General features: G+C 44.4%; 1 protein-coding gene across 2 annotated transcripts; it reads right to left on the bottom strand.

The window, feature by feature from the left end:
• Positions 1–2,669: 2,669 nt before the first annotated feature.
• Positions 2,670–17,158, bottom strand: LOC103653609 (serine decarboxylase 1). Of its 2 annotated transcripts, none has more exons than XM_008680463.3 (5): positions 16,693–17,152; positions 4,155–4,386; positions 3,877–4,070; positions 3,669–3,802; positions 2,670–3,549 (listed from the first exon to the last, which is right to left on the bottom strand). In XM_008680463.3, exons 1-5 carry the CDS (start codon positions 17,033–17,035, stop codon positions 2,983–2,985), a joined length of 1,470 nt encoding a protein of 489 aa, XP_008678685.1. In that variant the 5' UTR covers positions 17,036–17,152; the 3' UTR covers positions 2,670–2,982. The 2 variants fall into 2 exon arrangements, 1 of the variants encoding a protein (XP_008678685.1); XR_004857796.1 differs by having other exon boundaries at positions 2,738–3,549; positions 4,155–4,397; positions 16,693–17,158.
• Between the last annotated feature and the right edge of the window lie 819 nt (positions 17,159–17,977).

Genomic DNA, 17,977 nt, shown 5'->3' with positions numbered 1-17,977 from the left:
AATCTATGTTACATGTACACTTATAGCGTGTTTGATTTGAGGAATAAGATAGTTCATCATCTTCTCACCCCGCACTTTCTTGTTTGGTTTGTAGAATAGAATGAGTCATCACTTTCTTGTTTGCTTTATAGAAAAGAATGAGTTGATCCATCATCATTCCATTCCCCATAGACTAATAATTAGTAATAATACAAGGAATAAGTTTATTCCACCAAATTTGTGGAATAGACTCATGATGCACCACTTTAACTAGAATGGTTTAATTCTTCAAACCAAACACCCCTTATTAGAGTATGATTGGGTCCCATGAGCTAAAACGAAGTTACTAAAATTTAGTTATTTTAGGAACTAAAGATCCAAACAGGAAGAACTCAAAATGTCTAAAATAATACCTTTTACCAATTTAGACATTTTTCTCTTCCTATTTTGATTTTTAGCTTCTTAACTGACTTATTCACTTTGTTTTAGCTCATCAGATCCAAACATGCCCTTAAAAAGGTTACCCTTCCAATATTCTAGTAAGGTATACAATGTGTAGCAAATGGAGAAGAATGGAATCACACTAAGACGGCCACACATTCAAAATCAATAAATGAAATAAATAACGACTGCCATGAAAGATAAATAAAGGCATAAAGGCAACCAAGATATTGGAGGACCTTTACTTGATAGAGCATTCCATACTCTGCAAAGACATTGTCTGTTGGAGATTCTTTTCCTGGTTACTGCAAAAACATCAAGCATTTTTTACATGAAACCACCTTCCACGGAAGCTTGCAATCGGGGAATACAATTATCTTTTCTACACTAGAACGTACCGATTTTTTAATCCGATTTTTGAATGAATCAGAAACCTATGTCGAACAAACTAAGAACATGAAAAGTTACTCCACTTGCCAATACATATGAAAATAATCACATGCTTTTGTTGAGCTTTCAAGATTGAGGACATATATTAATGATTGATGAATATGATCTTTCGTGCACCTATGCTTCGACTCTTGTCACACTCTCTCTATGCCATAAAATAAGACATATTTTTTGGCACGGTTTTTTAGACAGAACTCTGACCATTTATATTTTTTTAAAATATACCATCAATAAATACAAAATAAGCATCATATTAATTTTTTAATACAAATTCAAGTATATAACATGCATACATTGAAAATATGTGGGTTTTGGCTAAATTGTTAGTCAAAGTTTTATAATGTTGACTTTCTAGAAAACATAGACGCCTTATTTTATGGGTTGCATTGCAGTGAGTAGAAACTAACTTCATCTTTTTTTTCAACTAGTGGCATATGAGAATCTAAACGTGGATACATTGCGTCGAGAGGATGTACCTGTGGCCCTAGGAAGTTAAGGAACTTCTGAATGTTTTTTTCATCCCGTCAGAAGTTATGAGTCGTCCGTTTGACCGCGCCCATCGGTCAAAGAGCTGAAACCTAACTTCCGAGAGCCACATTAAAAACCTCCACCGATCAAAGAGCTAAAATCAAACTTTCGAGAGCCACATTTAAAACCGTAGTAAGTTATGGTTATTTTCTAGAACTGCTGATAGCCTCTCGAAAGTTACTAATTTTCTATGGTTTCTTACAAAATTTGTAGGAAGTTAATAAGCCGTAGTAAGTTTATATTTTTGGTGTAGTGAAAGTTGTGTTCTGCAGATCGTGTATATGGTCGTGTAAAACACTGTGTACATGACACTGGTTGTAGCGTGGAGATTGAAATAGGGATAGATAGGGAGTAAGGCTTTATCCAGCAGTTACACATTGCAATTGCGGAAAAAGCATGGTTTCCACGTTGGATCCACCATGGGCATGCGGACAGGAGGCGGCGGCGTCGAGCACCACTCGTATCCAGCATCCAGTAAACACAAGGAAGAGAGAGAATACGGAGATTTCCGTATCATATTCCTTATTTACCCATCCATATTTAGTCGTCGTTGGAGACGTCTATATTGCCACTGAACGCGAAAACCTCGCGTCCGCAAAGCCTGATAAGAGACCTACTCGAGATATCCTAAGGCCTTGTTCGTTTCTGTCGGATTGCATCTGGAATCGTTACAGCTAATCAAAGTTTATATAAATTAGAGAAGTAATCCGGTTAGTAATCGTTCCGATCCACCAATCCGGCACAAACGAACAAGGCCTAAGTGTTGCCCGTAAGGCCTGGTTATCCCATCTGACATTAGAATTTGCTGCTACAAGAAAGTTTGAAACGCCATAGCTGCTATGCATTGAAAGTTGTACTTCTAACGCATAAAAAATATATAAAAAATATTTTCCCCATTCTGAATTGTAAGTCGTTTTAGTTTGATCATAAGTTGATTTTCTATAGTTTTAACAAGTTCATAAAAATATATTAATATCTGTGAATACGCTATTAAAAATATATTTTATGGTGTATCTAACAAATTTGTTCACACCCACTTGCTATGAAGACCAATATTATCGCTATGGAAAGCGGATGGGGCTTCAGTTTGTTCAGATTTATTCTATTTCGTTGTAGCAGTAGCATTTGAAGTGAACGATACTCTTTCCCGTAGCGTAGCCCCTTGTTCAACAGATAACAGAAGCATGGCACAGTTGTCCCTTGTTCAACAGATAACAGAAGCATGGCACAGTTGCCCCTGTTCTACAGGTAACAGAAGCATGGCAGAGAGGTAAAGCAAAGAGAATCTTCTTAGCACCGCACAGACGAGCCAACCTTGATGCAACTTGCATCCATCAAATTTGATAGAAGGAACTTTATTCTCATGACAACAAATAAGCTACACGCCTACACCGCAGAACACACATACAGAACGCATGGATACAGTACAACATGCACCTCATGAAGAGAAATTTGCTATGACTGGTGGGACCGTCTGTGTCTATGATTTGTGGGTCCGATGGCATACTGGCGAAGCCCACAAATGATAATGACAAAATTGCCAATGGCTCCCTCATCAATGACCCCCCTTGCAAAAGGCTCACACTACTTATGACGGCCACAGAGACAGTTCTCAAAGCCTACGACTCTGGCAATGCAGGGGGGTTGACTTATTCCATCCTGGTACCAAGTCGCCCGTTTCTCCACTAATTCGTTCAGGAAATAGTCTAGCTTGTCAATGTTGACACTGGGCATCACCACAACGTGGCATATATTCCCTTCACAAGCGAGCTGCCACCTTCGGACAAATACTTCATCCTTTGGCCTTTCAAACACAACTGTGCTACTGAGCTCGTTAAGCATCGCTCCGATTCCTGCTTCCTTGAGGCGATCTTTTAGGTAGTGTGCGTTTCTCAAGCACTTCTGGACTTCTTTCTGAAAGCCTCTGTAGCCCTTCCTGTTGAGGGTGTACCAGAGGAAGATGGGAGCATGGCCGTTCCTGCTTCCCATGATTGTTGCATCCCTTGACGCCAGATACTCCACGTTGCTAGACAGGGCATTTATGTACTCCAATCTTGTTATCTGGACACCACATGGCATGGGGCATCCAACAAACTTGTGCCCAGAGACACTGACACTCCCAATAGGCTTTTTAAATGTCACTTGAGGCGCCTAGTGAAGATACATATACATATATCAGCAGAATGAGCCATCAATTCAAAGCGGCTGTGTAACTAGTAGTACAGCCTAATGTAATCAGTACATACGGCATGGAAAATCAAAAATATCACCTTCTTAACAAATGGTATCATCAATCCAAAGAGGGCACCATCACAATGAATATAAAACCGACCTTTAAAGCCGTTCTCCTCGAGGGTTTTGATAACCAAATCTAGATCATCAACTGCCCCCTTCACAGTTGTTCCTGCACAGCAATGCTGTTTAGAAGCAGAACACGTGTGAAGGCAAAGCATTAGTCTGAAGAGGGTTAAAACTCACCAATGTTAACATTAATGATGGCAGGTTTGTCTCGGTTCTGCAATAACTTTCTCTGGAAATCAGCACAATCTATTTCCCCAGACATAAGAGTGTCGACTTTGACGCAATCCATCCTGTACATTCTTGCTGCTTTGAATACTGAATAATGGGACTCACGAGAAGCATACAATATTCCTTTGGGGAACACCTCCCTCCTGTGAAACAGTTTATAAAGAAGATTAAGAGCAGAATTAACATTCGCATAAGCAGTGGAGTAGCATGGACTTATCAAGTATTACCCAACAAGAATCCCATGCAGATTTCCTTCTGTACCACAGTTAGTAATATATCCCCAGTACTCATCTTTTTCTAACTCCCAGAGGCTAGCGAACCAATCCAGCACTCCAACCTCAAACTGCCTGGAATGGACACCATAGTTGCTCTCGATGAAGGGGTCACCAAGGTTGTTAATCGAGAAGTGCTGCAGTTGGGCCAGTGCACCATAATCGAAGTCCAGATTGTACGGGTAACCTTCATGAAAACTAACACGTACTGTGAGCCAACTTGATTATATTGCTGTCTGTTTTTGTTCTATTATACAAAAGGCACATCATGTGGCACACTGGCATGTCCCACTAGACTACAGAGTCCAGATTTATGCTAATGCTGACTTCTTTATTAACTACTCCATCTGGCTGCGCAAGTGTCATTTCCAGCAACAGCACAGTTTGCAGTGTGCATCTTTGGCCACTAAATTATTTAGCCAAGTAAAGCCAGAATATTATACAAAGTACTTTTGAGACTAAAGAATTGCAGCAGCACGGATAAATGCATGTGATAAATATCAGAAGACGACAGACTTTTGTAACTGGGAGGAGTAATAAGAAACTAAGAATGTGAAACAACCTCCAGCTGAGTTGGTTAGGTGATCAGGTCCTGAGTTCGAATTCCAATGAGAGTGAGGTCACTCGTTGATTCTCCTGGTTGTGTGCACACGAGACGGACTGACATATGGGCGTGGATCCTTATGTAGGTGATGAGAGGACTCAAAGTACGATAAAGATCTAGCTTATAGGGGTGGACGACCCTCATGTTGCGGAGAGGTCAACTTTCGTGACTTTTCTGTATTGGAGCTCCGATTAAACTTTTTCTTAACATAATACCGTGGGAGCGGTTTTTCCCCTATCGGCTGAGTTTTTTTTAATAAACTAAAAATAGGTCAGATAGAACAAAAGAGTTATGGTAAAGAACTAGATTCGTATTTAAGAAAGAAAACATGACTCGAACAGGTTTTTCTATCTCTATTTTATATGTCCAAAAGCTTTAGTTCATCTTTAAACCAAATATATTAACACAAAAGGGTAACTTTCTAGCATTTCCATTACAATTCAGTGCTTGCACTATAATGTAAAGTTTTATTAAAGTTGTAGGATGATTAGAAAGATACGAGAGAAACATTTCGTTTTTTGGCAATAATAATTCTTTTGAAAAAAAAGCTTTGGAACAAAAGGAATCTCAGCTTCTTGCGAGATATGGGTCTATGCTTATGCCAACACTATTAATATTTTCTTTCAAAAAGTAAAGGATGGAATATTTTATTATAATCAGACATGTATCCCTCAATTGCAGCAGAACACACGTGGTGTAGATAAAGATAATTTTGAGGGAGATTTTGTCCGCACATGACATATATAAGATCTAGTATGTTGATTAGAATCCAGTAATGTAAGTATTTAAGCTGACGAGAAGAAGACCAAAGCATGTTGTTGGCACGAAAGACAAAAGGCTGGCACATGATTCAGCGGACAGGAAATTTTATTAGGGCTAGTTTGGGAACTTCATTTTACTAAGCGATTTCTATTTCCTCAAGAGAAAATAAACTAATTTTACATGAGAAAATAAAAATCCCTTAGAAAAAATAAGATTACCAAACTAGCCCTTACTGATTATGTTTTCCATGCTTGCAAGTTAGATGCATTGATAAGACAAGATTGTGTTTCAGAATCTCTATAGTAAATATACGACAGAAAAATGGAGATTTTTGCTATTATATTACTTATATCATGTGGCTTCTTCATAATAATATTCACAGTTTTAACTTCTCTAAAATAATACTTACAGGTGTGGAACTTCTTTAAAATGGTATTTCAACGTTATTTAATATATTTCTATTTTATTTTCTTATCTTTTAAAACATGAAGAGAATCTGGCATTGGGCCTGCCCATTTTCTATCACTTGAAAGGATATTTTTATCCTTATCTACTAAGAGCACCAGTACTTATGCTCATTCTATACAGACTGTGATCTTCTTGCCACCCTGTTCGAACCGGTTTTGAGCCGGCGGACAGTCCGGCCCTGAGGCCGGACGGTCCGCGGTCCGGACGGTCCGCGCCTGTGGGCCGGACGGTCCGCGCGTGCGCAGAACAGATTAGGGTTCCGAGTTTTGTGCTACGGTTGTTAGCTATATTCGCGGGATTAGCTCGGAATCAGTTGTGTAAAGGGTCCAGCCCCCCTCCTCTATAAATAGAGAGGTCTACGGCCGATTTGTAACCATCAACAATCGAATCAATACAACTTTTATTCGCATTTTATCCTAGGAGTAGTTCTAGTCTAGTTTAGGTTTAGCCTCTCAATCCCCAAATTCTTCGCCTCTCTTCGACTCTACGCCGATTGGAGGAGTCTAGGTCGGCCGGCCCGAGCCTAGACAACCCCTAGGATCTCTCCTCCCCGACGGGGTCCCTCCCGGGAGCGAGATCCAGGCGCCGTCGGCGATCTTCCGCCGTCCCTGCGTACGTGCGGACCGTCCGGCCCCAGGGCGCGGACCGTCCGGCCGTCAGGCAGAAGTCCCAGCAGCGCACCAGGCCACGGACCGTCCGGCCCCAGGCCGCAGACAGTCCGCCCTTGCGCAGGGAGCACCACCGTGCCTCGCACCAGGCCGCGGACCGTCCGGCCCCTGCGCGCGGACCGTCCGCCCCTGTGCAGAGAGCACCGCCACGGTTCTTGTTGAGTGTTTGGCGCTCCGAAAAGGCGTCAACATACTTTTGGCGACTCCGCTGGGGAAAACATATCTAAGCTCATCAAATCGGCCCTCAATGGCCGGTTCAAGGGATAGCTCTGATATTTCTCCAAGCAACATCATAGAGCCAACTTGGGAAACCTTGCCGGCTGACGAGCAGCTCCAGTTCGAGGAGCACAAGGAGCGGATGATCCAGGAGGCGAAAGCAAAGTTCCTGGCCAACTTCAAAGTGGACAGGAACAACAAGGTCGTCCGACATCGGGCGACGGATCCGGCTTCGCTCCAACCCACGCCAGATATCCCCAATGTAAGTAATACCAACGAGCTACAATCTCTTAGAAATTATGTAGAAGAGCAGCGTGAACAAATGCAGAGCATCATAGGGGGTATGCAAAGCGATGTTAAGAGACTAGTACGTGCATTCGATAAGTCTAACATCGCAAATTTTCCTTCACACGAGGTTGGGTTAGGAGATAACGCGTGTAACACATCGGCTACAGGTTGTCACGACCAGTCACAACCCCTTTATGGGATGCCGATGGACACATACCCTAAGCAACCGCAAATCGGCAGCAAACCAGCCGATCTGCACATGCCCGGACCGTCCGCACGTGAGCGCGGACCGTCCGGGCCAGCAACAGTCGGGCCTATTTTTAATGAGTTACCTAGATATGCGCCCGAGCCACCACACACGGCACAGAACCCAAACTACCCAGTCGGACGGTCCGCATACAACGACGGACGGTCCGCATATAACCACGGACGGTCCGGGTACGTATCCGGACAGTCCGCGCATGAGTATTTTGAGGAGGATTATTACATGAATCCTCGCCCGTCCCAGCAACACTTCCCATCACACTATGCGATGCACCAACCCATTAATTCAGGATCCAAAGCCCAGGAAAGCTTTCCGGCCCCACCTAGAAGGCCGGAAAGAAACGATCAAACCTATGACCCATATAGGGCAAATGAAAATGCACCACGTAACTCAAACCAATGGGGGGAAAGACAACATGCTAATATCCAGCCAACCCCACCTATGTTTGACCAGAGAGCCGGTGGTCTTGCACCGGCTGCCATTGATATAGTAAGGGAAGAAATAGCCGGGGCGTTCCGAGATAAGCTCGGAGTAAGCATGGTCCCTGGGGGGCAATCATATCGGAAACCTTATGACAGCCGATTTGATCACCACCCATGCCCATAGGGAACCAGGATACCCGAATTCGCAAAATTTTCGGGTGATCAAGGGAAAAACACACGCGAACATATAGGCCAGTTCTTAGCACAATTGGGAGAATTGGTCGACACAGAGGCATTTCGCGTACGTTTATTTTCATTATCGCTAACAGGAACCGCGTTTGCATGGTATGCCACTTTGCCTCCTAATTCCATTTCATCATGGGGGGATCTAGAACAAAAATTTCATGATCATTTTTTCTCCGGTGATTATGAATTGGATTTGGTAGATTTAGTGTCATTGCGACAGACAAAAGATGAATCGGTTAGTGATTACATCCGGAGATTCCGCGATACAAGAAACCGATGCTTTCAAATTCATTTAGCAGAAAAACAGCTAGTAGGATTAGCCTTTAATGGTCTACGATATTATTTAAAAGAGAGATTAGAAGGCATCCAATTTTTTACACTAGCACAGTTACACCAGAGGGCTTTGGCTTGCGAAAGCCGGAGCAAAGAAACTGCTAAAACAATGCGTCACAACGTACATATAGTAGAATGCGACCAAAGTAGCTCAGATGACGAATCAGCCGAAGTATATGCTGCTGAAATGGTTTGGCCAAAACAGGCCAAATCTTCGGCTTGTTCCTCCTTGCAGCCGGTTCAAAAGAAACGGCAAGAGGAGGTTAAGTTTACGTTTAATGTTGGTAAGTGTGATAAAATATTTGACGAATTACTCAAAAATGGCAATATTAAAATAAATCACACTGTTCCATCCGCCGACGAGCTAAAACGTCGTGCATACTGCAAGTGGCATAACTCATTTTCTCATGCCACTAATGATTGTAATGTATTCCGACGACAGATTCAATCGGCCATTAATGAGGGACGATTGAAATTTCAGGAAATGCAGGTGGATACAGAGCCCTTTCCAATGAACGTGATCGACTTTGAGGGCAAGAAAGTCCTGGTTCGGCCAAACACGGCCGATAAAAGCAAAGGCAAAGAGGCAATCATCGGCAATTCTAAAAAGGCCGATGAGGATCATAAAGTTTCTTGCAGAAAAGTGGTAGCCGAGAAGACTCCCGATGGAGGGGAGACCCTAAAGGTGACCATCACAGCCTCCAGCACTGGGGGGCAAGCGCAGACAGGGAGACAGATGCAGGAACCCGTGCTGCGTATCCCGGACGGTCCGACACATAGGCGCGGACGGTCCGGGACCCCACCGGACGGTCCGGAGAGCTCCGGCGGACGGTCCGGCCGTACTCAGGACTCGCAGCGACCACGTACCTTCAAACCACGACGACCAGAGATAGGTACGTGGAAAACAAATACATTTAAAGCAGCTGGTCGGCTGATCAAGCCTGGCCCAACTTTCGATCAATTGTTGTCTAAATATGTGAAAAAGAAGGCCGGCCCCAGTGACCGGCCACCGAAGCGACCCCGCTCACCCATTCATGAGCAACGTCAGGTCAGGCCGATTGGACCACCTCACCAATCGGAAGAAATGAAAGGTCCTATTGTACAATTGAGACCTAACATGCCGACATGGACCCCTCCACCTCCTTATCCATCTATGCCATATCCATACACATACTTACCTCCACCATATGTCCCAAATCAAATGTGGGGCATGCCACCATATCCATTTGGGATGCCACAGTACCCCACCTGGGGGGCACCCCAAACATCCGTTTTTGATAGGTTGGCGCCGCCAGTGCAAGACCGATTGAGCGCTGCTGAATCTGGTCACCAGGCACAGGCCCAACAAGATTGCCGGACTACTCGGCCTCCTAGGCCGACCAATCCGGCAGGGGGGCATATGCCTGTAGCAACTCAAAGAACAACAAAAAAGGACATCATCAAAATAGGCACTGCAGATGTTGTCATACAGGGAGACAATAAAGGGCCGATGATTTTCGGCGAATCGGCCAACACAACAGAAAAGGATACAGCTACCATCAAAACAGCTGATCCAAAATACTCCATGCCTCGATGGTGCCCAGCGGGATTGACACGATCCCAAAAGAGAAAATTACAGCGCCTAAGAGCAAAGGAGAGCCAGGAGAAGGAGGCGGAAAAGACATTTAATGACACACATCCACTATACCCGCCACCACAAAAGAAATGGAGACCGAAGGCCGTTGAGAAAAAACAAACGGCCACAGAAATAGAAAGTCAATCTGCACCAGGCGCGGACCGTCCGGCCTCTGCGCGCGGACCGTCCGCCGTTCACCAGGAAGTCTCTGGACAACCTCCACCAAGCGCGGACCGTCCGGCCCCCACACGCGGACCGTCCGCCGTTCACCAGGAAGCCTCCAACGACACGACAACATCAATGGAAGAGGACAACCTGCTGGGAGAAGACCTGGTCGACTACGAGGTTTCTCCAGAACGCCCAGGTATGGATGTAAATATTATTACATTTTCTGCCGATTGTACTATCATCGGCGACGATGAACCTGTTGTTGCCCAGTTTGATTTTGGTCCTAAAGAAGCCGCCTTTACTAAACCAAAGGAATCGGTAAATCATTTAAAGCCGCTCTTCGTGCGCGGTCACATTGATGGGATACCGATTGCTAAGATGTTGGTAGATGGAGGGGCGGCTGTAAATCTAATGCCTTATTCATTATACAGAAAATTAGGTAAACAAGATGACGAACTTGTCAAGACCAACATGACCCTCAGCGGTGTTGGGACTGATAGTTCGATCAAAGTCAGGGGAGTCACGTCCGTTGAATTAACCATCGGGACTAAGACCCTTGCTGCTGCATTCTTCGTCGCTGATGTAGAAGGAAATTACAGTTTAATCCTAGGCAGAGATTGGATTCACGCCAATCAATGTATACCTTCTACATTACATCAAATGCTGATACAATGGGTAGGCGATGACATAGAACAAGTACATGCTGATGTATCGGCCTGCATCGCTGTGGCCGATGCCCCTGTACTCTGGACTTATGAGACTGCTACATGTCTCACAGGAGTAGACTTTTCTGATTATCAATTCATAAGTATAGATAAGAAAGGTTTCATTCCTGTAATGCTAGAGCCGATGGAGAATCGGCTAAATCCTAAATAAAGTTAAATGATAAATACACACAAAGTTCATGAGTCCTTGGTCACGGACAGTTCGGCCGCCAAGGCCGGATGGTCTGGTCTTTCACAAAAGAGTTCGGACTTTAAGACCGAACATCTACCACAGCGAAAAGATAGTATTACGGGTGATCCGGTCCACGAGACCGGAAAGTCCGCCATCACACAAAGATCATCTGATTCCTCTGTGGGGGACATGATAGAGGAATTCAGAGATCTTGATAAACTAGGACAGGGGTTTACATCGGCCGATCCTTTGGAGGAGATTGACATAGGAGATGGTAAAACTCCAAGGCCGACTTTTGTAAACAAGACCCTGGAGATCGATCCTAGAGATGAGATGATCGGTCTATTGAAGGAATATTCAGATTGCTTTGCTTGGAATTATACTGAAATGCCTGGATTAAGCCGAGAGATCGTAGAGCATCGGCTGCCTATTAAATCTGGTTTCAGACCTTTCAAGCAAAGAGCTAGAACATTTCGTCCAGATCTTCTCCCACGCATCAAGGACGAAATCCACCGGCTGCTAGAAGCTAATTTTATCAGACCTTGCAGATACGCAGAATGGGTCTCCAATATTGTGCCGGTGGAGAAGAATAAGTCAGGTAAACTTAGAGTATGCATTGATTTCCGCAATTTAAATAGAGCAACTCCTAAAGACGAATATCTCATGCCCATAGCCGATACATTAATCAATAATGCATCAGGAAATAGAATTATTAGCTTCCTTGATGGTAATGCCGGATATAATCAAATTTTCATGGCCGAAGAAGATGCGTCTAAAACGGCCTTTATATGTCCAGGCTTCATTGGTTTATTTGAATGGGTTGTCATGACATTTGGTCTAAAAAATGCTGGTGCTACTTATCAGAGGGCTATGAATTTGATCTTCCATGAATTGTTAGGAAACACCGTGGAAGTTTACATTGATGATATTGTAGTCAAATCGGCTGAGTTTAGTTCTCATATAGCTGATTTGCGCAAAGCCTTTGATAAAATGCGTCAGTATGGTTTGAAAATGAACCCACGTAAATGTGCTTTTGGAGTGTCGGCTGGTAAGTTTTTAGGATTTGTCATACATGAACATGGTATAGAAATAGACCCTGACCGAATCAAGTCTATTCGGAATGTGGGACCTCCGACCTGTAAGGTCGAGGTACAAAGGTTTCTCGGCAAGGTGAATTATTTACGAAGGTTTATTTCTAACCTAGCCGGGAAGATTGATGCGTTCACCCCTATTCTTCGGCTTAAGAATGATGCCGAATTCGCTTGGGGGGCAGAACAACAAGAAGCATTTGATCTCATCAAAAAATACTTATCTTCGGCTCCCGTATTAAAAGCACCACGAGCAGGAGTACCATTACGATTATACATTGCGGCTGAGGATAAGGTCATTAGGGCTGTTCTGACACAAGAAACCGAGGGGAAGGAGCATGTGGTGACATATCTAAGCCGAAGGTTGGTGGATGCTGAAACAAGGTACACTTTTATTGAAAAGTTATGCTTATGCTTGTTTTTTGCATGCACCAAATGTAGATGTTATTTATTGTCTAGTCATTGCACTGTTTCTGGTCAAGCCGATGTGATCAAATACATGTTGCATAACCCAATTATGAGTGGTAGAATTGGTAAGTGGGCCTATGCACTCGTAGAATATGACTTGGCCTATGAACCCTTGAAATCGATGAAGGGCCAAGTCATAGCGGATTTCATTGTAGAACATCGGGTTAATGATATTCATGAACTAGACATGTCATACCTCACTATTACTCCTTGGACTTTATATTTTGATGGATCGGTTTGCAATGAAGGGCAAGGAATTGGCATTGTGCTTGTTTCACCAAGTAATGTCTCCTTTGACTTCTCTAGCCGATTGAAAACATATTGCACTAATAATCAAGCTGAATATGAGGCCCTCCTATTCGGTTTAGAACTGTTAAATGGTATGAGAGTAAAACATGTGAAGGTATTTGGTGATTCTCAGCTGGTTGTCCAACAAGTGTTAGAAGAATATCAATGTCTTGATGGTACTCTAAATAATTATCTTGAGAAATGTTGGAGCATAATCCATTCTTTTGATGAATTCAGTATTCAGCATATCTCTAGAGTTGAGAATCATAGAGCTAACAACTTGGCACAAGATGCATCGGGTTATCGGATAAAGAGAGGGAAATTTCACAAAACTGAAAATCTGATAACCAGTGCAGAGCCAAATTCCCAGGTCGCGGACCGTCCGCGTGTTGACGCCGGACCGTCCGAGGTTACCAGAAGGGTTCTCTTAATCGATTCGGCTGACAATGAAGCCGATACAAGTGATTGGAGGACACCTATACTTAATTATTTGCAAAATCCCAATATCAGGACAGATAAGAACATTCGGCGAACAGCTTTCAAGTATGTGTTGATGAGTGATGAACTTTACCGCCGAACGGTTAATGATATCCTGCTTAAGTGCTTGGGCCCAGACGATGCTATATTAGCCATGGCCGAAGTGCATGAAGGAATTTGTGGTACCCATCAATCAGCTCCAAAGATGAAGTGGTTGTTGCGAAGGTCTGGTTTTTATTGGCCTAGTATGACAGCTGATTGTTTCAAGTACTACAAGGGGTGCCAAGTGTGTCAAAAATTCGGCGACCTACAGTTGGTCCCTGCAGCCGAATTACATCCTATCATCAAGCCTTGGCCATTCAGAGGATGGGGATTAGACTTTATTGAAGAAATTCATCCTTCGTCATCAAAGGGGCATCAGTTTGTGTTAGTTGCCACTGACTATTTCACCAAATGGACTGAAGCCGTTGCTCTAAAGAACATGACGCACAAGGAGGTAATTGAGTTCATAACTGAGCATATTATTCATAGATTCGGCATTCCCCAGACCTTGACTACAGATCAAGGTACTTCTTTTATGTCAAAAGAGGTACGTGAATTTGCTGAATTATACAGAATTAAGCTGCTTAATTCGTCTCTATATTATGCTCAGGCCAATGGACAGGCCGAGTCTAGTAATAGGACGTTGATTAATTTGATAAAGAAAAAGGTATCTGATAATCCTAGACATTGGCATAAGATTTTGTCTGAAGCTTTATGGGCTCATAGAATATCTAAGCATAGTGCTACTAAAGTATCTCCTTTTGAGCTTGTCTATGGGCAGGAAGCAGTGTTACCTGTGGAAATAAGTTTGAATGCTGTCAGGTTTGCCAGACAAAATGATCTAACTGCTACTGATTATTATAATTCAATGATGGATAATATTGATGAGGTGACCGACAAGAGGATGATAGCTTTAGGAGCAATAGAAAAGGACAAGATCATGGTAGCCAGGGCCTACAACAAGAAGGTCAAAGCAAAATCATTCCAAGTAGGAGACTTGGTGTGGAAGACCATTCTACCTCTAAGGAATAAAGACCGAAAGTTCGGGAAATGGTCGCCAAGCTGGGAGGGTCCTTATAAAGTGAAACAGGTGATGTCTGGTAACGCTTATTTACTACAAACATTACAAGGCAAGGATTTACCTAAGGCTTTGAATGGGCGTTTCCTCAAACAGTACCATCCTAGTATGTGGCAAGATGCCTAAGAAAACCGATGTGATCACATCGAGTTAGTTGCTTTTGGTTCGCCCAGCTCCACCAAAAGGCAGGGGGGCATATGTTCGAACCGGTTTTGAGCCGGCGGACAGTCCGGCCCTGAGGCCGGACGGTCCGCGGTCCGGACGGTCCGCGCCTGTGGGCCGGACGGTCCGCGCGTGCGCAGAACATATTAGGGTTCCGAGTTTTGTGCTACGGTTGTTAGCTATATTCGCGGGATTAGCTCGGAATCAGTTGTGTAAAGGGTCCAGCCCCCCTCCTCTATAAATAGAGAGGTCTACGGCCGATTTGTAACCATCAACAATCGAATCAATACAACTTTTATTCGCATTTTATCCTAGGAGTAGTTCTAGTCTAGTTTAGGTTTAGCCTCTCAATCCCCAAATTCTTCGCCTCTCTTCGACTCTACGCCGATTGGAGGAGTCTAGGTCGGCCGGCCCGAGCCTAGACAACCCCTAGGATCTCTCCTCCCCGACGGGGTCCCTCCCGGGAGCGAGATCCAGGCGCCGTCGGCGATCTTCCGCCGTCCCTGCGTACGTGCGGACCGTCCGGCCCCAGGGCGCGGACCGTCCGGCCGTCAGGCAGAAGTCCCAGCAGCGCACCAGGCCGCGGACCGTCCGGCCCCAGGCCGCGGACAGTCCGCCCTTGCGCAGGGAGCACCACCGCGCCTCGCACCAGGCCGCGGACCGTCCGGCCCCTGCGCGCGGACCGTCCGCCCCTGTGCAGAGAGCACCGCCACGGTTCTTGTTGAGTGTTTGGCGCTCCGAAAAGGCGTCAACACACCCTCTCCGCATCCATATCATATTCTGTTTAAAACATGGGGATATAGAAGTGATTATGCTAAGTTTTTTTATAAGTTTTAATTCAAAATGCGAACATATTATTTTTATTTTTTAAAAAATAATAAATTAAATTTCAAAAAATACTCTATGACTCTTAAGAGACCCAGATATAAAACATGTCTCATATAACTCTAATTTATAGCAAAATTTGTCCATCTATAAAGCAAAATAAACTTGTTCCTGTATATGAAGCAAAATAATTAAATTCATTCATAAGACGATTGTAGATAGTTGAAGTGCATAGGCATACGACCGGAGGACGGCTAGCGGCAACACGAGGAAGATGTCGGATGGTGACGGCAGTGAGAGTTCCCTCAAGACTTCTTTCGTTTATGTATTGTGAGAAAAGACAAAGGTAAAAATATCCTTTTAAGTGGTAGTGAATAAGAAAAGAAAATATAAATAGAGGAAATAAGGCTGGAATACTATTTTAAAGAAGAATCATACTTGTAAGTACCATTTTAAATAAGTCCAAACTGTGATTATTGTTACAGACAAACCACGTGATACGAGTACTATAAAAACAATAAAAATCAGATAAAAGGGTTGGGCCATCAAAGCCTAACACTTATTTTTAATTTTAAAGCGGTACTCCATCATTATAATACAGATTGCAACTGATAACAGATAGTATCTAAACAAAAGTAAAGTTCATTCAGATTTGCACTAAAAATGCCGTAGGCCCGTAAGATTCCTGCATAACTAGAAAACAACGTCACTATTTACCTCCATTTATTTATTTATTTTGAGAATTTACGGAGAGTGTATTTATGCAATACGAAAAAAACGAGCACGTTATTTGGTCTTATAGGTTTAATTTGGGAACAAGGATAATGAAAGATGTTAGATAGGTTAAAATCTCCTTACTATTCAAATGATATTCTTGTTCCAAACAAGCCTGCCAAAACTACCGCGGCACAAAAGTCGATACTGGGCCTGTTTCGTTGTCAGTTAATTGCCCTACAAAGAATGTCCCAACCCGCAAATGGTTAGATCGTCCGGCGCACCGATGTGTCACGATTCCCGAGATTAGGCCACCACGGACCAGATCGAGGCGCAAGCGCAACAGGAGGAAAGCAAAATCGATGGAGCCGGAGCGTGAGCGTCAATGGCGCAACGTACCAAGGTGGTGCTTGGTGCGTTCAACGAGCGAGCGGCGGTAGAGCGCGAGGATGCTGGCCATCGTCGCCTCCCTCTCGCCGGTTTCCTCGTCGTCCGCGTCGGGCTCCTTCACGGCGAAGCAGGAGGTGTGCACGTTCCTCCCCATCACTATCTCCCTCTTCCCGTTGGCAGCCTCCTCCCCCGTCGGCGCCACTACGGCCTCCGGCGGCTCCAGCTCCACAGGGAGCGTCTCCGCGGCGGCCGCCGCCGCCGCCTTGGCAGGATACAGAGCCTTCCCCACCCCGTTCATGGAGATGGCCCCTGCGTCCAAATCCGCCAGCCCGTTGCCCACGCTCCCAACCATGTCTCGTCGCCGCGAGGGGATTTGCCGAGAGGTCTTGCACAGATTTGGGGACAGACTGCGGAAGTGCGGAGGCGTGAGGAGGCGCCGCGCAGCGAGAGAGAAGGCTGGGGTGGGGAGGGGACCGGAGCGATTTGCGGGCGCATATATGATATATATAATCGCTCGGGGAGAACGGACAAACGGGTCGCTACTCGCCGGGAGGGAGGGCCGTCCGTTACCGGGTGTGTGAACGGGTCCGACTCGGGAGTCGTCTCGCGTCTTCGACCCACGAGTGGTGCGCGGGGGCAGGCCGGACTCCGGAGCCGGACGCGGAGGCGCGCCGCGGCCTGCGCGCACTCGCTGGGTAGACATGGGTTCGGATTGGCAGTGGACTGGACGTGGGGTCCGATGATCCGATCCGTGGGAGTGGGAGTCTGCTGATAGAGTGATAGCTGACCAGACCGACATGGCACTCGTTTCTTCCGGTCCGTTGTGCGCATGCGAACAATTTTTTAAACAAAGGAATATTATTATTAATAAAATGATAAAAAACAAAATAGGTGCCATTTCGAAATTCCGTACTGTCATGTGTAAGAAAGCTCTAGTTCTAAAAATGCAGATTATAACTATCAATTATATCATAGAGCAGCTTGTAATTTAGAATCTCAAAATCTTCTTTTTTATGTAGACCTCTGCTATGGGTCTAAATTCATATGAAATTATTAGAATACATTTACAAGTTAAAACACGAAAAAAAAACAAACCCATGCAACAAAAAACCTAGCTTTGTCTTCTTCCATGATGAATGGGCTACATCAGTGATGACACTGATGAGAAAGCTATGATGAGGCATGAGACATGAGCAGAGATATGTGTAAGTGTGTTGATCATATTAGCACATTTCGGTGAAGTAATAACAATGCATATATATAGCTAATTACATTCCACGGAGAGTTTTAGTTA

This window comes from Zea mays, chromosome 4 (assembly GCF_902167145.1).
Source record: "Zea mays cultivar B73 chromosome 4, Zm-B73-REFERENCE-NAM-5.0, whole genome shotgun sequence".
Taxonomy (NCBI): Eukaryota; Viridiplantae; Streptophyta; class Magnoliopsida; order Poales; family Poaceae; genus Zea; species Zea mays.
This window is presented reverse-complemented; position numbering and strand designations above follow the sequence as displayed.